The 25,597-nt window shown below is 38.8% G+C and overlaps 1 protein-coding gene across 2 annotated transcripts in view; it reads right to left on the bottom strand.

The window, feature by feature from the left end:
* FAM114A2 (family with sequence similarity 114 member A2) overlaps window positions 1-25,597 on the bottom strand; it is a 75,135-nt gene that overhangs the window by 28,254 nt on the left and 21,284 nt on the right. For both annotated transcript variants that reach the window (XM_063447846.1, XM_063447847.1), the window contains exons 6-12: window positions 25,451-25,585; window positions 20,985-21,143; window positions 20,261-20,381; window positions 13,314-13,393; window positions 12,143-12,256; window positions 11,579-11,715; window positions 9,974-10,046 (exon numbers count right to left, since the gene is read on the bottom strand). In XM_063447846.1, coding sequence (XP_063303916.1) covers window positions 9,974-10,046; window positions 11,579-11,715; window positions 12,143-12,256; window positions 13,314-13,393; window positions 20,261-20,381; window positions 20,985-21,143; window positions 25,451-25,585 — 819 coding nt within the window. The remainder of the gene's footprint in view (window positions 1-9,973; window positions 10,047-11,578; window positions 11,716-12,142; window positions 12,257-13,313; window positions 13,394-20,260; window positions 20,382-20,984; window positions 21,144-25,450; window positions 25,586-25,597) is intronic.

Below are 25,597 nucleotides of genomic sequence, written 5' to 3'. Positions count from 1 at the left end.
AGAAAGAGGAGGAGCGCAAGATGCGTAAAAAGGCTGATATGCTAGCGGTAGCGATCGCAGGCGTAGATAAACGGGGCCCAGATAGAGGCAATAATAGATGGAGTAGGGAGCCTTTGAGTAGGGATCAGTGTGCGTATTGCAAGGAAGAAGGGCATTGGAGGAACGAATGTCCGCAAAGAGAGCAGTACGAGAGAGACCAACCCAGGGCAGGCTACGGAAACTTTAGAGGCAGAGCGAGAGGTAGAGGAGGTCCCGGAGGGAGTAATGGTTATAGAGGGAGTAATGGGAACAGAGGAAGTGTTAGGGAAGACAGATATATTCCAGCAGCGCAAAGGTCCCGCGATAGAGAAGGTAGGGACTTCGTAGGATTGGCTGACACGGTCATGGAGGACTATTGATACCGACCGGGCTCCATCCCCCTTGGTCGAGCGGAGCCTATGGTCGATGTATCAATAGGGGGGAAAAGGAGTGCGTTCATGATCGACACTGGTGCTGAACATTCAGTGGTGACTAATCTAGTTGCTCCTCCATCTGGAAGGACTATTACTGTGATAGGAGCAACTGGAAGAAGTGCTGAAAGACCGGTTCTTAAAAGTCGACTCTGTACATTGGGAGGCCACGTAGTAAAACACCAATTTCTTTATATGCCTGAATGTCCAGTCCAATTGCTGGGACGTGATATGCTATCCAAATTACAAGCGCAGATTACGTTCCTACCAGATGGAACAACATCTTTAAAGTTTAATGGACCTTCAGGTATTATGACTTTATCCATACCAAAGGAAGAAGAGTGGCGACTTTATACAGTGTTGACTAGCCAAAACCCTAGGAGTGATGAGACATTGTTTAACATACCAGGAGTTTGGGCAGAGAACAACCCACCAGGACTGGCCCGCAATATTCCACCAATAAAAATTGAACTGAAACATGGGGTTTATCCAGTGAGCCTAAGACAATATCACATTCCGCAGAAGGCTAAGAAGAACATCCAATCCTATCTGGATAAGTTCATACGGTATGGTATCCTAAAATTCTGTACTTCCCCCTGGAACACCCCATTGCTGCCTGTTCAAAAGCCCGGCACAGATGAGTATCGACCTGTGCAGGACTTAAGAGCAGTCAATGATGCGGTTGTTAGTATACATCCAGTTGTACCCAATCCATATAACCTGCTTGCTTTAATTCCGGGCGGGGCTACTTACTTCACAGTCTTAGATCTCAAAGATGCCTTCTTTTGCCTCCGAATTGCCGCAGAAAGTCAATGTATTTTCGCTTTCCAGTGGGAGAACGCTGTAACGGGCTCAAAACGCCAAATGACTTGGACAAGACTGCCCCAAGGGTTTAAAAATTCACCTACCCTATTTGGTTCAGCCCTAAGTCAAGATCTATTGGATTTCGAGTCCATCCCAGGAGAGTGTGTATTGTTACAATATGTAGATGACTTGTTGATAGCAGCAGTTACAAAAGAAATCTGTCAGCAAGCAACGCACGATCTACTACACATTCTCTGGAAGGCAGGATACAAGGTGTCTAGAAAGAAGGCTCAGTTGTGTTTGCCAACTGTCAAGTATCTAGGATTCCATATCTCTGAAGGTCAAAGAATTATGGGGCCAGAGAGAAAAGAAGCTGTCTGCCAAATACCAATACCCAAGAATAGAAGACAAGTGCGAGAATTCTTGGGGGCAGCAGGCTTCTGTAGGATATGGATTCCCAGTTATGCGATACTAGCAAAACCTCTGTACGCAGCTATCAAAGGTACAGAGCACGACCCCTTCTTATGGACCCAAGAACAGCAAACGGCATTTGAAGATGTGAAGAAGGCTTTGATGAGTGCCCCAGCATTAGGTCTACCTGATCACACACGACCATTCTACTTATATGTACACGAGCAAAGAAGAATGGCTGTGGGAGTATTGACACAGTACTTGGGATCATGGCAAAGACCTGTTGCCTACATGTCTAAGCAACTGGATGCAGTGGCCAGCGGACTTCCACCTTGTCTAAGAGCCGTAGCTGCAGCCGCCCTGCTAGTAGCTGAAGCCGATAAACTCACTCTGGGTCAAGAACTTTATGTACGAGTCCCACATGCAGTACAGACGTTGTTGGATTACAAAGGAAATCATTGGTTTAGTAATAGCCGTATGACCAAGTATCAAGCAATGTTGTGTGAAAACCCAAGAGTGCATTTAGAGACTGTAAACACCTTAAATCCAGCTACCCTTTTGCCACAACCTACTGAAAGTCAACATGATTGTTTGGAAGTAATGGATGAAGTATTCTCAAGTAGACCAGATCTTCGTGATTTTCCCATCCAGAACCCCGATGTTCAATATTACACCGACGGCAGTAGTTATGTGAAAGAAGGGATCCGCTATGCAGGATATGCAGTGACAACAATAGACAAGGTGATAGAAGCTCGGCCACTGGCGAAAGGAACATCAGCACAAAAGGCAGAATTAATAGCACTAACACGAGCGTTACAATTGGCTGAAGGTTTAAGAGTAAATATCTATACGGACTCTAAGTATGCGTTTTTAACCACTCATGCCCACGGAGCTTTGTATAAAGAAAGAGGACTACTGAATTCAGAAGGCAAAGAAATCAAGTACGCAGCTGAAATCCTACAACTATTGGAAGCAGTGTGGGAGCCGAAAGAAGTCGGTATCATACATTGTCGAGCGCATCTGAGAGGAGATGGTGATGTAACCAAGGGAAATCGGATGGCAGATAGTGCAGCTAAGCGTGCTGCTGAATCAGGAAGACAGGAGTATGTAGGGCATATAGCTGCTCTTATACCAACTCCACTGTCCCAATGGTCTCCAGTTTATACAGCTCAAGAAGAGGAGTGGTTAAAGACTGAACCGGGAAAGTATCTGGAGAACAAGTGGTATCAGCTAGAAGATGGAAGAATAGTTATACCAGCATCGCTAGCGGTAGAAATTGTCCAAAATTATCACAACGGGACACATTCTGGGAGAGACCGTACTGAAGAATCTCTTAGAAAACATTTCTACATACCAAGATTGTCCAACTTGACTCAGGCCATTGTACGCAGATGTGTAACGTGTGCTAAGAATAATGCAAGACAAGGACCAGTAAAGCCACCAGGAGTTCAGTTTATGGGGGGACTCCCCATGTCCGATCTACAAATAGACTTTACAGTGATGCCTAAATCGGGTGGACATCGTTACCTGCTGGTAATTGTGTGCACCTATTCAGGCTGGGTAGAAGCATGTCCTACTCGTACAGAGAAAGCAGGAGAAGTTGTGAGATTCCTGCTACGAGAAATAATACCCCGATATGGACTACCCTGTTCTATAGGATCGGACAATGGTCCAGCTTTTGTTCATCAGTGCCTACAACAACTGACTCATATGCTTGGTATAAAGTGGAGGCTTCATACTGCATATAGACCCCAGAGTTCTGGTAAGGTAGAGAGAATGAATAGAACTATAAAGAACCAGTTGGCTAAAATGTGTCAGGAAACCCAACTTAAGTGGAACGTTCTCTTACCTATAGCCTTATTGCGAATCCGCAGTACCCCTACCAGAAGGATGGGCCTCTCTCCTTTTGAAATCATGTATGGGCGACCACCTCCCGTACTTGGTAACTTAAGGGGGGACTTGAGTCAGTTGGGAGAAGGAATTACCCGGCAGCAGGTTGTAGAGTTGGGTAAGACTATGGAGGAGGTACAGAAATGGGTACAAGATAGATTACCTGTGAATATTTATCCCCCTGTTCATAGTTATCATCCAGGAGATCAAGTGTGGATTAAAGAGTGGAATAATGTACCGTTAGGGCCCAAGTGGAGAGGTCCTTATGTTGTTCTTTTGTCTACCCCTACAGCAATAAAAGTAGCAGAAGTGACTCCGTGGATACATCACTCCAGGGTTAAACCAGCAGCAGTCGATTCTTGGCAAGTTACAGCAGATCCAGAGAATCCCTGCAAGATCCGGTTAAAACGCACTACTCAGTCGGAGTAACGAGGAATTATTGTGGATTACAAATTTTATTGTTACAGGTGTGAGTGAGAAGGCCATAATAAAGCCTGTCCGCTTACCATCACATAGTGTATAAGCCAGGAAAGTCTCGAAGGGACACCTGTGAAGATGAGCAGAACTCCATTCCCTGCAGCCCCTCACATCCTGGAAGCTGAGGCGCCATCGCACGGACGAAGACTGAGGATGACGGCGAAAGATGTGCTTTTGATAGTGTTTATTTATATGTGTTTTTATATTCAGGAAGGTAGAGGTACCGACATTCCTAGCTGTGAGGTATGCATTAAGACTACGAGAACAGGTAACCATATATCCCAAACCCTAATTTGGCATTCACAATACGAGTGTAAAGGAGATGTATCGAGATGTAGATACTTAAATATAGATTATAGTGTGTGCCATTTAGGAGTAGGAGAACCTAAGTGCTTCAGTCCGGAGTATCAGCCTCGTACAATTTGGTTGACTCTCAGGAATGGAGATCCTCAGGGGACCCTAATTAATAAAACGGTGTTAGAATCCGTACATTCTTCGGGTGTTCTGCTATTTGATGCGTGTAAAGCGATATCGAGTGGTAGAAAGCCGTGGAATGTATGTGGGGATCTTAGATGGGAGAGGACGTATGGGTCTAACGATAAATATATTTGTCCCAGTAGCAAAAATAAATATGTAAGTCCTAGATGCCCAAATAAAGACTATAACTTTTGTCCATATTGGTCTTGTGTGGGGTGGGCAACTTGGGGACAGACAGTAGACAAAGACATGATAGTGACTAAGTTGCCGACTAGCCCTTATTGTAAGTCTATGGAATGCAACCCAGTCCATATACTCATTAATAACCCCGACAAGTTCTTAGATAAGTATGGAAATTTATTTGGGTTTCAAATATACGGGACGGGTTTAGATCCTGGGACATTATTGTTTATAGGAATAGAGACTGATACGGTATCCTCCCAGACTCATCAAGTATACCATTCCTTTTACGAAGAGATGAGTATAGATAATAAGATCCCCCATAATGCTAAAAACCTGTTCATCGATTTAGCTGAAAGTATTGCCGGTAGTCTTAATGTTACCAACTGCTATGTGTGTGGAGGTACTAACATGGGAGACCAATGGCCTTGGGAAGCAAAGGAGGTAATGTCCGGTTCTGAGGCAGTTGACCAATTAATATCTACACAAGCCGATTATCATATGAGTGTTAGAGGTAAATCTGAGTGGAGATTAAAGACCTCCATCATAGGTTATGTTTGCATAGCAAGGAAAGGAATAATGTATAACACTTCTGTAGGAGAGTTAACTTGTCTAGGGCAAAAAGCTTATGATGATGATACAAAGAATACAACTTGGTGGTCGGCTTCAAATGTCTCAGAACCATCTAACCCGTTTGCTAGATATGCCAATTTAAAGGATGTGTGGTTTGATCTATCCATCACATCTACCTGGAGAGCCCCAGCAAATTTGTACTGGATCTGTGGTAAGAAAGCCTATTCGGAGCTGCCACAGGACTGGGAAGGGGCATGTGTGTTGGGTATGCTCAAACCATCCTTCTTCTTGTTACCGATTGAAACAGGTGAGACTTTAGGTGTTAAAGTGTATGATGTGAATCATAGGAAGAAAAGGGGACCCATAGAGATAGGCGCCTGGGAAGATGATGAATGGCCTCCCCAGCGTATCATAGATTATTATGGGCCAGCCACGTGGGCTGAGGATGGTACCTTTGGTTATAGAACCCCTATTTATATGCTCAACCGTATTATAAGGTTACAGGCGGTGGTTGAGATTATCACTAATGAAACATCACAAGCGCTCAATCTTCTAGCGAAGCATAACACCAGGATGAGGACAGCAGTCTACCAAAATAGATTAGCCTTGGATTACCTTTTGGCAGTAGAGGGAGGTGTATGTGGGAAGTTTAACCTGAGCAATTGCGGTCTTCAAATAGATGACGAAGGGCAAGCAATAGCTGAGCTTACTAGCCATATGGTTAAACTAGCGCATGTGCCTACTCAGGTATGGAAAGGGTACAATCCAAGTAGTTGGTTTGGTAGCTGGTATGAGTGGTTTGGAGGGCTTAAGGCAGTGGTAGGTGGAGTCCTACTGATTTTACTGTTGTGTCTACTCCTACCGTGTCTTATACCCTTAGTAGTTAGGTCTGTGCAAAGCCTGATAGGAAGTATAGCAGAGAGGAAGGCTGCTGCACAGATAATGGCGATATATAAGTATAAGGCTCTAGATCAGGGAGAACCAATGCAAGAAGATGAATGTTGAAGATTCACATCATAAGATAAGTCTGGTCTGGTTCATGGTAACCTGAGGTATATGCAAACCAAGGTTAAGTGATGCCTCAAGTAATTGTGAAATATCAGAGGCATCAAAGGGGGGAATGTGATGTAATTCCAGTAAAATACAAGTTTAGCAGGCTAAGATTGCCACAAGGCATATGTATGTATATGTGTTTGTAGTATCAGTTGGTTAATAACACGTAGCTAAGATACTGTCATCACTGTACTGACCAGGTGCAGGAATGTAAGAACTGGAATTACGCGTCCCTCTCCTTTGTATCAGATGAGCCACGTGGTTAGACCGGATGGATGAGTTTAGACTCTATTCATTAAATAGGTTAAGGGTATGTGTGGGTGTAGTTAATTGTGGGAGGAGCTACAGTGCTATATAAGGAATGTACTCTATGTATTCAGTACTCAGACTTTGCTGTATTTTGGTGACGCTAGTCCCTCTGAGTCCCGATCGGTGATCCAATAAAGAATCTCTTCCTTCCTGAAGAAACCTGTGTCCATCTCTCTGTGCTTGGCTTCCGTCAGTTTCTCCGGTATCAGTTCAACATCCAATTTCATTATTTTGTTTTAACTTTTAGTTGTTGCTCATTATCCCCATCTCTAGTCTTTCTCTTTCTCTCACCAAGTGAAATATATATAGTTACCTATATCATTATATTACTAACCCTTTTGCACAAAAATATGAATATGAATCCATTTTCACTTCTTATCCAACCTAAAGTTTTTCTTTCTTGTGTAACTCCTAAAAGGCTTTGGGGCTTTTCCCTTTCTATTCTTCTAAATTCAATCATTAATTTTATAAATACTCTGATAGATATACCCAACACTCAATATGTGTTATTTAGTCCAACAACTAGATACTGTTTTACATTATGCAAAGACTGTTTAAACATCTCGTTTTTTCTCTTTGGCTTTCTTCCTCTATATAAAGCAGCAAAAAAAAAAAAAGGGTTAAAGTTGTTCTTTTCTTTTTCTTGTAACCAATGCAATCCTCTTGAAGACCTTTGCTTGAAATCCAATTCATTACATTTTTAAAGAGTCTCTCTTTTCTTCACATGTTATTTGTATTGAACAATTATATCCCCATTTGTATCTTATATTATGTTTCCTTAGTATGCTTGTTGCTTGATAGAAGGACCTTCTTCTTTTCCTTGTATAATACGAGATATCCTGGAATACTTTAACATTAGAGAATTGTCCTTATTTTCTTGTATTTCCTGCTGCTTTAAGTAGGAATGCAGCAAATAATAGCATCTCTTGGTATATCTTTTTACAGCCCTTTTGGTTTTTCTAGCCTGTGGTATATTTCCAAGAAGTTTTTTTCTCTGTCCATTCCAAGACCAAGGTCTTTAAAAAAAAATATATATATATTCTAAGAATTCTAATAGTTTTTCTTGTGTAATTTCTTGCGGAACATTTCTTATACGCAAATTACAGCGGCTTGATTTGTTCTCTACATCTGCTATTCTATTTTCCAGCATAGTAATTTGTTTTGCTTGCTGGTTTTCTTTATATCCTTGCATTTTTAGCTGTAGTTCTAAGTTTTCTAGTTTTTCTTCCAGATTTCTCATATCTTAGGATATTGCTGTTATTTCCACCTTAATTTCTAATACATTTGGTTTTATTTCTGATTTTATCTGTTGGAATAGCATCTCCAGTCTTGTATTCAAGTAATCCATAGTTACTTTTATTTGATCCATATCCCATGATTTTTCTAGGACAGGTATTGAATCTTCATGTCTTATATTTTCCATTTTATTATGTCTTCCTTCTATTGTTTGTTTTTCATTGCATACTTTTGTGGATTGAGGTGAGAAAAAATTACTAGACAGTCTTTTCTCTCGTTTACTGTCTGTCTTTTTCTTTCCCTCCTTCTTAGTTCCATTTTTTTGATCCGTTTTTCTTGAAGCCATACTAGATTTTAGGCATATTATTGCTCATTATTCTCTCTCCTCTTTCTGTCCTTCCCACCACCACCTATTTGGTCTTATATTATATATCAGAAAAGTTTTTTTTCTTTTTGCCGATATCTGTTAAAAGAAAAAATTATTTCTATAGAGCTGGGCTTTTTTTTTTTTTGCAAGTTTAGAGTGAGCTTATTGTTACTTATTACTGCAGGGTTATCTTAATAATTCTCCTTAGAATTATCGCACTCAGTTTTTGGCGTTCCGTCCTTGTGTTGAGCTCTCCTGATTTCTGTGTATACCGTCTTTTGCCACTCTGCTGCAGCCTTCACTCACTAAGTGTGTGAGCTTCGACCGCCAATTCTCCTTCTGATATTTGTATATCCAGTCTCTTGTCTCTCGCCACTCTGCTGCAGCCTTCACACACTAAGTGTGCGAACTTCGACTGCCAATTCGCCTTTTAAAACTGTGGGCAGGTGTCTGCTTTGCCGGTTCGTATCGCTCACTTTACTTCCTGCTGCTTCACCGATTCTTGTATCTCACTACTCGCCTGCTTCACTCCAAGACTCAGCACTTCCATGTAACCTCCGGCTTACCGCTCAACATGAGCACTGTGCGTCACATTACGTCATCACGTGCCTTTTTACTTACTCCGTAGATGCAACAATTTGTAATCCTGAGAACAATGCCACCTACAATTCGAGACTTCAAAAAAACATATTCGACAGATTCCCTCAATTATGTAATTACCGTATGTAATGATTTAACATTCAAGAGGCAGAGTTCTGAAGAGCATGGTGGGAGGGGTCATTTAATCACACTTGATGCATTTCACAAATACACACCTACCTCCACACATACTTGTAGTAAGCACACTACTGTTAGACCACTGTGCACCCACACACTGACACGAGACACAAATAAAACTCTGCACTGCAGAACAATATAGATCAAACACCACACATGCAGACACATTTGACACTACGCATTAAAAATTACACAAATATTTGTGTTGTTTCTATACACAAATGGATACCTGCAGTTGTAAACTAGACTGACACTATATATGCATGCATTCATAATGCCACATAATACACACATAAGCATTGGCAACTGTTCCCTTCAAACACAATCTAAATATGCAATCATTCACACTCATAGAACTACAATTAATAAAATTGGTTTCATGGTCTTATCCAGCCGACTATTCTATGATGTGTCATCCATTTTGTTACACTGAATGGCTACGAACATGATATACCCCATTCTAAAAGCTAAAGTATGTGACGTCAGAGTACTCAACCCTTAAAGCACAAAATGTAACATGTAATAGCATATTATCATATAATCCCTACCTCTATTATTCAGTGGCTGCATTAGGCATGATTGAACAGAGTGAGCTTATATATACAAATACACTGTGAAGTTTTTTTTTGCCATGCCTAGATGTGCTTAAAATCACCTTTAATATATACATGCCTTACCTTGAGATCTTAAAATCTAGCGTAGGTTAATGAGACTTACTACAATTTACTTCATTCCAAAGTCTCTCTGAATAAATACCTTTTTTTAACTACATGAATAATCAAAAGCAATACTAAGAACATAAATATAAGATCATTACGATCGAATATATCTTTTTAATTCAAATATATTTGATAAGATAGTGGATGAGCAAAAAGGATTGTTTATGGTGTATGTATAATAAAACTTAATAAATGCTTAAACGTGTTTTATATGAAAAAAAAAATCATTGTCTACAAAAAAGATTTCTTACCACGGTGGTTGTTAGGAGTGTGGTTACTTTTTTTGAAAGCTGTGACAACTCTTTACAAAGTGTTATAGTCATTCTAGAAAGAAAAAAAGGAGAGAAAAGACTTTGATTAGTCTTCTGTACACACCACAGTTCCAGGCTGGAAGACACTCAGTATATAGTCATACACTTCCAATGCATAAATAATTTGTCCCATATAGATTTCTTAAACTGCGATTGTCACTACAATCTATACTAACAGTATTTATAATTTAAGAACTAAAGCAATTTGCAAAAACAGATGGGGGAAAAAAGCACACCAACTGTAAAACAAGTGTCATTTACTGGACCCCTTTCTCAGCTTTCTGTGAAAGTACTTGAGCTGCAGTCACAATGCTCCATTCACAAAACCATTAAAGGTTTACTCCAATCTTTTAATAAAATATGCCTGATAGTCACTAGAGGCGCTTCCTTGGAATCAGACTTGGTTCTCAACCAAATGCTGTTCCTAGAGCAGGCACTGGATTGCAGAAATTAGCAATCTTGATGATCTCAGCCAGGAAGCGTTGAGGTTGTGGTGAGACCAGTTCTTCAAACTAAGAAAAGTAACTGAAATTAACCTTTCGAACCCTCACAGGCGGCGGGGAAACTGGAATTAATGGCAGCCAAAATTCTAGCAGTTGAACCTGATAAATGGTACAGCTACTCAAGAAAAACCTCTTAACTAATGTACGAACAGTGATCTGCCAACCCCATTTTTAAATTGAAGCCTATCCCATACATTACAATGGCTGCCCAGTCATTAGTCTTTTTTTACAGCAGTCAGCCACTGGCTGCTCACTGTTTAGCTCCGGCATCACTAAAAGGTAGGAGGGGCTGGGTGGAGTAAAATAAAAAAAAATAAAAAAAATAAAAAAATTGTATGTGTGTCTGTTAGGGAGTTTGTATGTGTTTGTGTGTCTGTCAAAGACTATGTGTGTTTGTCAGTGAGAGTGTATGTGTGCTTGTCAGTGAGTATGTGTTTGTCAGTGAGAGTATATATATATGTGTGTTTGTATGTGTGTCTGTCAAAGAGTATGTGTGTTTGTCAGTGAGAGTGTATGTGTGTCTGACTTTGTCAGTGTGTGTTTCAAGGTTTGTGTATGTGTCACTGTGTGTATCTGAGTGTGTGTGTGCGCATGTGTGTATGTCAGTATGTGTGTGTGTGTATGTGCCAGTGTAGATCAGTGTGTTTGTATGTGCCTATGTGTGTGTGTGTGTGTATGCCAGTGTGTGTATCCGAGTGCATCAGTTTGTGTATAGGACACTGTGTGTATGTGCCAGTGTGTGTATAGGTCACTGTGTGTACCCGAGTGTGTGTATGTGTGAGTCAAGATGTGTTTTTTGTGTTTCAGTGTGTATATCTATATATTTTCATGTGTGGGTTCTTGCTGTTATTTCCACTTTGTTTCCTTTTTAAAGCTAAACATTTCATGTTGTAGCTTTATCTTTGGAATCGTTGAAAACTATTGTTTCAATTTGGTTGTTTTAACATGAAATTTGAAATTCACTATGAATTTGGGAAAGATCACACTTTACTGAATAACTCTGACAAGACTCAGGTAAATTGGCACGATCATGATGTCTTACTGTGATAATGCTTTTGCTCTTGATATTGACGGCACTTGCTTCTCTCCATGTAAAATTAACGTAGCGGATTTATGGAACATCTCCATAGAACAGGCGGTCAGTTCGGCCAAACTGCGGATAGCCAAATCATGAATTCCCTGCCATAGAAGAAGAAGAAAAAAAATAATACAATAGTTATTTTTACAACAAACAAAAAGTTGTTTTTACAATAGACTAAATTTGGAAATGTCATCTACCTTTCAATAGAGGGAGACTACAAAATATTATTATTGTTATCATTTACCATGTATTAAACAGATAACATTTCTAAAGGTACTGTAATAGGATATTCCTGGGCTTTGTTTAGTCTTCATTGCCCAAGGTGTCTTCCTGGATATAGCTAAGAAATCTTACCCAATCTTTGTTTTCTCTTTGTTTGTTTTTTTAAACAGAAGAATTACGGTGAGTGATTTCAGCTCTGATGAAGGAGTTAACATTAAATATGCATTTTTCCCCATTAGGTATCCCAGTTGTTGATAACCAACCCTAAAATGTGTAGCTGTCATAAACATGCTATGTGTATACCTCAACAGTGGCTTTTTTATTTTTCACCACAATCTCTGCTTCGGTCTCTTCCACGTTGCCTTCCACTTCCTTTTCATCTACTTCTGTCATCCAGTCATAGGCTGCTTTCCGTGCCTGAAATTGCAAGAGATGTCAATTATGAGGATTATACAATCATGAAGCAAACTAAATCATATGTTAGAATAGATTAAATATTTGTGGGCAACATTTGTTTATGTAGGCTATGAAATGGAAACAGCAATGACGAAAAAAAAAAGAATAAAGTGTAAGCGAAACTTGGAAAAGTTTACGCTAGGCTGCCATCTGGTGGTCTTATGCAGCAATGCATAAAAGTAAATTGGAGAACATAGCGGTATATGTGTTCTGAGAATATTAGAGGGATCCAGACTGCTGTAATCTACAGTACTTAGCTTAAAGCAAAATGGTGTGCAGTGACAGGCAACTGAGAAGAGTAATTATAAGGTTTGGGAGATAAGGACAATTAATGACACTGTGAGGGCAAGATATATGGAAGATTAATGGCATGGAGTAAGGAATAAGAAAGGTAAGATTAATGATACAGGGAGGGGCAAGGGATAAGAAAGATTAATACTATAGTGCAAGGTGGATGAGAGGAAAGATTAATGATACAGGTCAAAGAGAGAAAAGGAAATGAAAGGGTGTATAATGGTGGATGAGGGGGGATGAACAAATGAAAGATACTGAACAGCAGAAGAAGAGGATAGAGAGGATGAATAATTGAATCATACAAGGCACTGGGGAATGGATAGAGATGAGAATTATAGGAGGAGTGGGGAAGGTATGAAAAAGATAAATGATAAAGGGCAGGTAAGCTGATTCAAGATACGAATCATTGAAGAAGGGAGGGAAGAGTCATGATGAGGAGGAAAGGAGTAGTGACAGAAAATTCATGATGGAGGAAAGGAAGGGAAAGGTAAGATTCATGGTGGGGAGGGGATTTAAGAGAATATTCAGACATTTTTGACTCTAGGGAAGAGGACTTAAGATGTAGGGCAGGGGATGTTAGATTAATCAAAAAGAGCATGGTACGGTAGGAGAAAGGGAAGAAAAATAGCAAGATGGAAGTATCAGGCCCCAAAGCATTATGTTGTTTAACAGTAAAAACATTTTGTTAGTTAAGGACAGAGTACACAGAAGGAAGTACACTCACTCGGGTAAGCTTCTCAGGCCGGACAGAGATTTGTAATTCCTCAAACAGGGCAGTTACTTCCTTGGCGAAATCATCATTTCCTGTGAAGGATGTTAAATTATGTGTTACAGGAAAAGAAGAAACCAAGTCTTTGCAAATTATACTCCTCAATACTAAATAGAACAATTAACATAAAATACATACTGAGCAGGTATAGGAACATTCGAAAGCCTGCTCTAAGTTGTTTGACACTCTGACAATTGCAATGTTCCAGATAAAACATATCTCAAAAAGAATGATGAGACGTATTTTTAAAGATGAACGGTCACTTCTTAGAATATGACTGTTCTTCAATCACATAGCCCGGTAAAAACAATTTAAGTGTTTACTGGGGTAAGAAGTGTAGTAGCGCTACGTGTGGAAATACTTCCTTCCTAGCACTTCTACATGTTGGAAATGTCCTTGCATCAGGATGCAATACATGTGTGCGGGCATCTGCTTGGAAAGTAAGATATGAGTACATGCCTCCTCACAGCACAATGGGTAATAAAGGAACACAGCATGCCAAAAAGGCCAAACACAACACTTTGGGTAACGGGATGTTTAAAAATTAATGATAGTTCCACTTTGCATTAAAAATATTCAGGTGAAATTACAAAGCTAAGCAATAATGTAATATTTTTGTGCAAACAATTTTTTTTAATGTATATATATATATATATATATACACACATACATATATATATATATATATACACACACACACACACACACACACACACACACACACCAATATGATTGTGGTGGGGAAAAAAGTGTGGATGAATTAAGTGGATAGTTAATATATTGCTCATCACAACTACACACACCAGTGAAGCCATAAGACTTGCTCTTCCCACAGAAATCTCACTTTAACAGTGCTCTCACTACTGCAAGGGATTCTGGGTAGGTGTATGCAAATGAGCTTAACAAAAAAAATTGCCTTATAATTCCACTTTTTGCATGGATTCCTTGGAGTATGTGTCTGCTGTATACGACAGCTTTGAAATACAAATAAGGAAGAGGAACAAAGCCAGTGAACCACTCATGGACAGCTGTTTCGTTAATGCAACTCATCAGCATGAGGTTGGTTACTGGCTTGCTATGGAGGCTTGGCGTTACTTGTAAAGTACATGCCAACAGATTTGTGGTGGGGTAAAAGGTGTGGATGAAAACCCCTTCCACCTGAAGTAAGTGGATAGCTAAAACACAAGTACACCCTTACTGCTTCCATATTTATTCTTTATTTTTTTATTTATTTTTTTAAATGTTTCCATATAAATATATGATCACAGAACCATACAACAAAAACACAGTTATGTGTTTATATTAGTAATATAAATAGGATGCCAAATTCGCCATATATCTATTAAAGCTGATTTTCTCAAAATTTCACCAAACCTTGAAGAGGAATATTTGAAATGTTTTTTATTCTCTTTTTTACCTAAACTGTTTCTATCCATATTAGGATCTAATATACAATTAAAATCCCCTAGATATATGATTTGCCCCTGTTTAACCCCTTCTAGTTTGGAGACCATTTTTTTTACTATAGTGTATTTTTGATTGTTAATTTCACAAAATAAAATATGAAATCTTTGTTCAGTATCAACTTCTTGATATATTAGTTTTGATGAAATTATAGTTGCTACCCCTCTGTTTTTCTTTTTAACATGAAAGATTTATAAATATATATAAAATCTTTAGGATTAAATCTGTCCGTATCACTCGCCAGCCAGTGGGTCTCTTGAATTCCAGATATATGTATTTTTTCTATAGTCTGCCAGAATAAATCTTTTTTGTGGTGAATTACCCCCCTTACATTCAAAGATGCTTTTTTAAGCATAACCTTTTATAGTTTAAGTCTCTCTCCATCTCCCAGGGATTATACCAAACCAAAACATCCTTACTGCATATAATACATCACAATACACGCCAACACTTAACACTTAAAATTAGGTAAATACAACTTAAGATGAACAACACAGGACATATTACACTATGTCATGATTTATTTAACCCCTTCAGGACCGGCCTGTTTTTGCGATGTTTGTACGTTAAGGACCAGAGCAGTTTTAACACTTTTGTGGTGTTTGTGTTTAGCTGTAATTTTCCGCTCTCTCATTTACGGTTCCCATACAAGTTATATATTGTTTTTTTCAGGACAAAAGGGGCTTTCTTTACATACCATTATTTGTATTATGTCCAATATTGTATTTAAAAAAAATAATAAAATATGGTGAAAAATTAAAAAAAAAAACATGTTTTTGGACTTTTACTTGAAAAATCTTTTACTTATCTACAAAAGCTAATGAAAAAAACTGCTAAATAGATTCAAAATTTTGTCCCGAGTTTAAAAACACCCAGTGTTTACATGCTTTATTGCTTTTTTTTGCAAGTTATAGGCCTATAAATACAAGTAGGAAATTGCTGTTTAAATATATATATATTTTAAATGTATCAATAGTGACCTTGTAACACCGTTATCTGTCATAAATCCCCGAAACACACCTAACATGTACATATTTTTTTTAAAGTAGACAACCCAGGGTATTCAAAATTGGGTATGTCCAGTTTTTTTTAGTAGCCACTTAGTCACAAACACTGGCCAAAGTTAGCATTTATATTTGTTTGTGTGTTAAAAATGCAAGAAACGCTAACTTTGGCCGGTGTTTGTGACTAAGTGGCTACTAAAAAAGGCTGAACATACCCCATTTGCAATACCTTGGGTTGTCTTCTTTTGCAAATGGTATGCCATCATGGGGCTAATTCTCATTCCTTGGCTACCATACGCTCTCAAAGGCAACCTAACCAATCCGACAAATTTCAATAAAAAAAAAAAGTAAAATCAAGCCTTATATTTGACCCTGTAACTTTCACAAACACTATAAAACCTCTACATGTGGGGTACTGTTATACTCAGGAGACTTCGCTGAACACAAATATTAGTGTATCAGAACAGTAAAATGTATCACAGCAATAATATCCTCAGTGAAAGTGCTGTTTGTGTGTGAAAAATGCAAAAAACTTCACTTTCACTGACAATATCATCGCTGTGATATGTTTTACTGTTTTGAAACACTAATATTTGTGTTCAGCGAAGTCTCCCGAGTAAAACAGTACCCCCATGTACAGGTTTTAGGGTGTCATAGAAAGTTACAGGGTTAAACACAGTGCTAGCAAATTAAATTATCTGAACTTTCGGCCTGGGTTGGCAGGCAGGTCCCTCAAATTGCAATCATTAAAATTACTTAATTAGGTAAAAATATTACATAAATATGCACGTAGAATTTTAATATATATACATATTTATATATTTGACGTCTACGTGTATATTTATGAAATTATTTATGTAATTATGTATATGGACATATGTATATTTCGTATTGTTTTTATTTATTTATTTATACATAGATATGTATATCATTACATTCTAAGTATATTTTGATATATATATATATATATATATATCAAAATACTGTTAGAATAAAATTGCATATATAAATATTTTTTATAATTATTAAAAATTATTTTTATTTTTTGTTATTTATTTTTATTAACATATTATTTGTATTTTATAATAATATATATATACCATATATATAGCAATTATATATATATTGTATATATTCGTGTGTAATTTAAATATAAGTGTATTTTTATATTAATATACGTATATATAAATATAAAAATACACTTAATATGACATTATATATATGATACATATACATATATTATATATAGATATAATACATGTATATATATCATATATATATATATATATACACATATTATTTATTTATTTTTACACTGATTTTACACTTTTTTTTTACTTTATTTTTTGGATTTTTCACTTGCAGGGAGACTGCCTGTCAGCACAGACAGTCCCCCTGCAGGCAGATACACAGACACCTATTGCGGTCATGTGATCGAGTGATCCCATGGCCGTGGGGTCCTGATCTGCCCAGGGGGGACTGCCCGGGCAGACAGGCAGTCCCCCTGGACCGGGAGGAGAGCTGATCGCCGCCGTGGGACCGACGGCGATCAGGTAAGTTGCCCAAAACCGTTATGACGGTTCAGGACCGTCAGCGGTCCAAACGCACGTTTTACCGCTGACGGTCCTGAACCGTCAGCGGTCCTGAAGGGGTTAACAACAATAAAGCCAAATTGGAGAAGCCATGTGTGAAAAACTAAGTACACCCTTACTGCTTCCATGGGAATTAAGTGGCTAAGTAGCAGACAGGTGCTGCTACTCAAATGCCCTTGATTAACGGATCATTAGCAAGTGTGACCACCTCCATTAAAAACTGCAGTTTCAGCAGTTTGCTGGTCTGGAGCATCACGTTTTGTGTGTGTGTTAAGACAATGCCAAGAAGGAAAGACATCAACAATGATCTTAGAGAAGCAATTGTTTTTGCCTATCACACTGCAAAGGGTTATGAGGCCATTTCCAAACAATTTAAAGTCCATCATTCTACAGTGAGAAAGATTATTCAAAAGTGGAAAACATTCAAAACTGTTGCCATTTTTTTCTAGGAGTGGACATCCCAGCAAATTCACCCCAAGGTCAGACCGTGCAATCAGGGCCGGATTAAGAGCACAGTGGGCCTGGTGCTGACAATTATGATGGGGCCTAATTACGGAATCTTAGCGACCAAAAACACTAAAACAGTCATACCTCCCAAGCGTCATGTATCTGATGGAGATGGTGCTGGAGGGAAACTCATAGGAAACTCATAGGATTTACTTTCATCTGTCAAGTAAATCCATAACCCCTTACAGCAGTGTCCAGTGAAGCAGAAAGTTAATGGGCGGGGTAAAAGGGTGGGCCACTGGTGCGAATCACGTAACCTTCCAAAAGGGGAGAACATGCCCAAAAAGGGGGCATGTCTGTCCAAAGAATTGGAAGGCCAGCCTGGCATGAATGCATGTCAGGCTGCCCGCCAGTCATGCAGGCTGTCCAACTAAGGGCATACTATGCAGGCAGCACCCTGAGCTTGACATAAATGCGTCTAATGATGCAAACACTCCATGCTTTCTAAGGACTGTCCCCTAGCACTCGCACTTACTAGCAGGCAGAAGTTCCTAGTATATAGTCTGAGACAGAGAAAAGGTGTATGTAGTGAATGTAGAAGAAAGGGGACATGCCACAGTGTTAGAGAGACCAATGTCTGCATTACCTAAACTAATTTTATTGTCAGCCAGTCCACACAGGTTTTGTTCCCATACATACCTCTTAAGCTTCCAAACTTAAAGGGACACTATAGTCACCAGAACAACTACAGCTTATTGTATTTGTTCTGGAAAGTAGAATCATTCCATTCAGGCATTTTGCAGTAAATACTGTCTTTTCAGAGAAAATAACTCAATTGTCCACTCCTTAGATTGCTGATAGAGGTGCTTCCTGTGGCAGTACTGCCTAGTGTGCAGCACTGCCATTCAGTGTCTCCACCCTCTGCATGCAGACACTGAACTTTCCTCATAGAGATGCATTGATTAAATTAATCTTTATGAGGAGATGCTGATTGGCCAGGGCTATGTTGGACTTGTGCTGGCTCTGCCCCTGATCTGCCTAGTTGACAGTCTCAGACAATCCTATGGGGAAGTATTGTAATTTGCTCAGACCACCACTTCTGATGATGCCAGCAGACAGTCAGTTCAGAGGCATAGCCAGCAGCTGCAGACTTGAATACAAGTAATATTTTACTATATTTAGGGAGGCAAGAAGGGGCCAGGGTGGTGGTTTTAACATAATAGGGTCAGAAATACATGATTGTGTTCCTGACCCTATAGTGCTCCTTTAAGCAAGAGTATGTGAAGAGTAGTAAGGGTTGCCACCTTTCTTGGGAAAAAAATACCAGTCTTAATCATTTGTATAATTAGTTATGCGTGACATCACATGATGTAAATCACAAGGAGTGACATCAGAGAAAATTCTGTAAAATCACCAACAAACTACTCACAGTTTGATTCTGCTGTATAGATGGATTGCTCCCAGTGTCTCAGTCTCACAAGTCACCCAGTGTCTAAGTGTCCCTATGTATCACAGTGTCAGTGTCCTCATGTCGCCCAGCCCCCTAGTCTCCCAGTGTCTCAGTGTCCCCATTTCTCCCAGTGTCCCAATGTCTCAGTGTGAGATCCGGGGACACAGAGAGAGATGGGGACACTGGGAGACATTTGGGGAAACTGGGAGAAATGGGGACACTGAGACACTAGGGACACAGACACTGGGAGACATGGGGACACTGAAACATTTGGCAATACTAAGACACTAGGGACACAGAAACATGGGAACACAGACACTGGGAGACTTGGGGACACTGAGACACTAGGGACACTAGCTGGGGGACATGGGTACACTGGGAGACATGGGGACATAGTGTCTCCGTGTCCCAATGTCTCAGTGTCTCACAGCGCCCCCATGTGTGTCTGTGTTCCCAGGCCTCCCAGTGTCTGTGTTCCCAGGCCTCCCAGTGTCTGTGTTCCCAGGCCTCCCAGTGTCTGTGAAAAACCAAAAACCAAATACAACATTTCAGCACAAACACCATAGAGAGATATTTTCATTCTCCTGCATTTCGTAGTTCTATTAATCTTTATACATTTTAGGCTCTATAACGGTTTCATTTCTTTGAATTGGTTGGCACGATCCCTCCATTCGATGTTAAACCATTTACAAGCAGTTTATATCTAAATAAGGTCCCCTGGCCACCAACAGACCAACCCCCACTAAAGGTATAGCTAAGGCAGAGATGGACTGCTAGGGATTCTCATATAGAATTAAACATGAAAAACTTTACAAGCAGAAGGACTGTACCAGGGGACTCCAGACATTATAAGCACTTTAATAAGATGAAGTGGTTACACTGTCTACGGTTTCCCTTTAAACCTTGAAAAGCAGTTATATGAAGACCCTTGGATGAAATGATTACCCTTTTCCACCTCATCGTCATCATCAAACTCCTCCAGTGAGAATGTTTCCTTTAATGGCTCTAGCTCCAGTTTGACTTTTGCAAGTTCTTCCCCAGACAGTGCGCTGAGCATGGACTTCACCTAGGAGAAATATTGAAACAGATTATGGCTAATTTAACCCTGATCCTCCAAGTAAGGGAAACTCACAATATGAATGAATGCACTGCAGCATCTTCACTGCAAACAAAATCATTATTTTGTGTAAACCTTTTTATTTTTGCACATGCTATAAATTTTTTTGAATTTTCTGGTTTAAGGTAACGCTGCAGAAACAAAAGCAACATCTAATGTGTAAAAAAAGAAAAGATTGTTTGCTTCCTAAGAAATTAACTACTGGAAACGAACATAGCCAGAACCCTGGCAATGTAAGAGGTACTTTTCACATAAACCCACATTCAATGCTTAATGAACCATTTTGTGTACATGTACAATAGAATTGCTTGTGCAATCTCATTCATAAAAAGAAACAAAAAAAAAAAAACCACTCATTTTCACTAGCATTTTTCACATACTTGTATCCAATTGAATGGGAGCTACATTGCATGCGGTCTTTATTTGTCTCTATGAAGCCATATAGCGCATGAGAGACTGTGACAGCTTTACATAAGCAGGCTTATTAAGAACTAGTGAGTTAAGATATATAAATGAAAAGCATGTCAGGATGTTTATTCAAGCACTGCTAACCTTTGCCTCGCTCTCTTTGGACAGCAGTTCCAATGCTTCCAGGTGAGCCAGGCCCTGGTACTCATCAAATAATAGCCCATAGTGTGCTTTTCCTTCTGTCTCTGTCTCAACTGCACCACTCACACGCTGCTCTTCTCTCTCCTTTGCCTCTCGCAAAACCTACAGGAATAAATAAATGCACTGAAATGAAAGCCAGCCATTTAATTGCAACTTTAAGTAAAAATGCTACAAAGAACAAAATGTTAGCTATACATTGTATTAGCTATAATTATAGTAACTTTAAAAGTTTACACATTTGTGGACAACATGTCAGTTTAAAAAGTATGTAGATTAGCATTTCTTCTATAACAGCAATTTACAACCATTACCAACATAAAAGACATTGAGATCAAATATCAAAATAAGCACATGTGGAATAGACATTGACAGAGACAGTAAGAAGTCACTTTACTCTTTAAGGAGAACCAGTTATTTTTCTAATGGCCATTTGCACTAGGCTCTTTACATATAATGCATACAAACTATGCAATAAATACATAAGATATAAATTAAAACTTTTACTCTCCAGTGCAGGTCTGCATTATGCAGGTAAAACCAAGACATTTCCAATGATACTGTGCACCTCTGTGACCACAAGAAATTTTGTGAATTTTGGTTTCACAAAGAAATATACAGAAGGCATGAGTGTGTGATGTCAACCCAAACAGATCCGAAGTGCATGACACATCACACAACTGCAGTAAGCGTGAAATTCCGGGCACTAAATTTAAAGGGACACTATAGTCATCCAGACCACATTATCTCATTCATATGACCTGTGTGCAGTGTTCAACTTAGCCCGGCAATATAAATCATTTTTGAGAAACAGCAATAATTACACTGCAGGCCTAATTCTGCTTCTAGTGGCTGTCAATCAGTGGGGGTTAATGACTTTTAATCGCCTAACTGACATTGGACGTAGTCACGCTCTGCATAAGGACATCCAGCGTTCTTAAAACTCCCATAGGAAAGCACTGAAGCAATGCTTTCCTATGGAGAGGGCCTAACGTGCTTGCGGAGCTCAACACGCATGCGCGCCTCTTCCCCCCTCGTTTGATGACGCTGGAAGGAATTGGTTAAGTTGCTTTTTAACCCTTTATGAGCTGGTGAAGGGGTGTGGGGGAGGGGATACAAGGGAGGGGATACAGGGGAGAGGGTATGGGGAAGGGGGGCAGAGAGCTCTATAGTGTAAGCAATACAACTTTGTGTTCCTTAAAACTACAGAATCCCTTTAACTGCTTTTCAGTGGGACATGAAAGTTTCTAGGCAGTCCTGACAAACATCCTAAAAATCAAAGAATCACTAACATTTGGTTTGGTTAGTGTTAATTTTGGCTGCAGATTTCAATTTAGTTTTAGTCATAGTCTTTTGACTAAAAAGACATTTAAGTATTAGTTGTATTTTAGTCATCTGAATTGTTTTAGTTTTAGTCGACTTAATCTCCAGTAAATTTTACTTGACACAACTAAAATGTAATGGGTTTAGTTAAAGCCGCTGTCTCTTTTGCCCATTCCCCATCTCATCTGTGTCATCCCAGCCCCTCTATGTGTCTCTCTTCCAAGCCCTGGTCTGTCTCTTTTGCCCCTTCCACAGTCACTCTGGGAAGTGTTCATTTTGGCGGCACATTTTAATTTAGTTTTAGTCATAGTCTTTTGACTAAAATGCCATTCTAGTTTTAGTCGTATTTTATTCATCTAATGTGTTTTCATTTTAGTCTAGTTTTAGTTGACAAAAATTTGACAAAATTAACACTGGGTTTGGTAGGACTACTGAATAAGTAGATAGTGAGGGCAGTATAAGCAGCTATGGCTACAGCACTCAAGAGATGAAAAAGAGATGCTGGGATTTGCTCCTGCCCAGCCGACATGTTGTACTTAAAATATGGATGTATTTGAATAGTGGAAAAGAAACTAGAACATTTCCTTTGAGATAATAATAAAAATGAGCAGGGTTATGGCTGCAGGAATTTCTGTAAATCCCTACAGTTACAGGATATGTGCAGGGAAGCAGTGTCTGCACAGCAAACATACATTGCCATGGTGCTTAGTGTCACCATTTAAATATAGCGCATCTTGATCACATAAGACTGAAAAATAAGATATTGATCAAAAACACGTTAAAGATTAGCTAACAAGCTACAGCTACACAGCTATCCCTCGCTATTCAAACACATGCACAATATATAATGTTTTATACAGTGTTTGTTTTGTAAGGGCTTACACAACATGTGGCAAAGAAAACAGTCTCAGTGAAAAAAATATTGAAGTTGGCTGAGCAGTTCATGAGAATAAATTAATATTAAATAACAGGGCTTACTTCCTGACGGTTACATAATCAGAAACAGGATATGATAAATGAAATGTGTGTATTTATATTAACCATATTATTGGCCATAATGTCAAGATAATTAAACATGACATCTGCCTGAATCCCTACAGCAAAGTAAATGTAGCTAGCCTCTGTGATATATTCTCTAATTACAACAGGTTGCTTTTTGTTTTTTTATAAATATTTCCTAAGAACATCGTAAACATCAAGCACTGAGAGAAGATGTGTTAATTCTAATAAACACGACTCGGCTATTCACTAAAATCTGAAATCAACTGAATTAAAATTTAAATAGCAAAATTGGGACAAAAAATAGCCAAGCTGTGACTGCAGAAAAAAACCAAACTGTTTTGTCAATGGATTGACACTTGGATTTGCTACCATTAGGATTTTTATGAGTAGCCTTCCCAGAGGGGAAATATCTAAACAATATTGAAGAAAAAGAAATAATAAAAAAAAAAAAAAAGTAGCACTTTGTGTTCTTCCAAACTTACCTCTTATGAGTCTGTGATTGGGGATTTGACTAATAAAAACAAAAAATGATCTGAAACATGTATAGTATGTGTACGCATGTATGTATGTGTGTATGTGTGTGTATATATATATATATATATATATATATCTATGACCATAAACAAATTTCAGCACCCTTCTTAATGTAGTATTTTATTAATTGTAGAGTCAACAAGTCAACTTCGGCAACAAGCTTAATTTATCTCACATATCTATATTTGCTATCTATGCAATGTTCATTAGTGACATAGATCCTGCACAGGTTTGCCAGCTCCACCCATTGGCAGTAAATGGGGGCTCTCTTGATAATATTCAGGGGGAGGAACTAGTGTCCTCTCCCTGACCTCCACTGAATGGTGGCAGGTAAGGGCCATAAATAATAATATTTTGGGTAGAGAGACCTAGTGCCCTCACCCCAGACACCCCATGCGCAACAGGAGGGGACTCTAAATAATTAAACTTATTTAGGAGGGGTATTCCCTATTTTGTACCCAAGTCCCTCTGCCCCTCTTTCCTATACTAATGTCTAGCTCAGCTCCATTTTGTTGGTGCATCTGAGTGTATAACAAAGCTCCACAGCTACCATAAAGGTGTTCTCAAATCAGTCAGTGTAAATGAAATACATTGTTCTTTCTCTAAATTACATTTTAGTTTCATAAATTGTTATCAATAACTTAAAATTGGTCAGGACAGGCTTTCTTCAGGCCAAACCCCCACTCACACCCTTAAAATTTAAGTGTCCCTACGTGCACTATTCCGCTTCAATTGCACAAGCAATATACTGCATGTTCAAAAGGTGACCTAGCCTAGGCTTAATTGGTCACCATCTAACCACTAAGAGTCCTAGGTTATTGACAGCTCTACTGACCGAGGTTTAGTCCTCAACTATTTGCGCCTTAAGTATAGATATCTTTGACATACCTCTTATTGTTAACGGATCGGGAGCATTTCGTTCCTGGCAAGCAACCTCCAATCCGAAGTATCACTACACATGGATCCGACACAAGGAATTTAAGCTTGATAAAAATTTTAAAGGGTTCACACATTGCCTGTGTTGTTGTTCACACTAACATGTATACCTTTTTGTTTGTCTGATATCTTTCCATCACAAGATGTAATGCAATGTTTATGCATACACGCAAAATAAAGAATTATAAAAAATTTAAGTGTCCCTCTGTCCGTTGGGAGGAATTGTATTGTAATAAGGTTGAATAAACTCAAATGCCTACTACTATTAAATTACAGCAATGACTACTAAACACTTTAACAACTATTAAAGTGTAAGTTTAGCAGTCAACATTAAAGCAATAATTCTCCTTGCCATTTATACGGTTTCATAAGAATACTCGCGTCTGTCTTATTAGAGATTTTTCCTTTAAGCTGAAAACAGTAAGTTGAATTTTTAATTTAGATCAAGTCCTAATTTTGGCAGGTGAGCATACATGTTGTTTAAATGTACATGGAGGTGTGGAATAGTGCACAGGCAATTTTTGAGGGTTTTGTTTTCTCCATATAATCGAGTTGAATACACAGTCATTACTCACTGACAGCAAATCTGTTGTCATGTAAAAAAAAGTCATGCTTACTTGGGACAAGGTTGAATTCCTGTTCATAAGTCCTTTGGTTTTCTTGAAGCCTGGGTCTCCTTCTGCAATTACATCCATTGTTTTTTTCCCAATAAATTCTAGGGCATCCAACCCTCCCGTAAGGACAGTCTTGCCCTACAACGAATT

Source organism: Pelobates fuscus, chromosome 3 (genome assembly GCF_036172605.1).
Source record: "Pelobates fuscus isolate aPelFus1 chromosome 3, aPelFus1.pri, whole genome shotgun sequence".
Lineage (NCBI taxonomy): Eukaryota > Metazoa > Chordata > Amphibia > Anura > Pelobatidae > Pelobates > Pelobates fuscus.
This window is presented reverse-complemented; position numbering and strand designations above follow the sequence as displayed.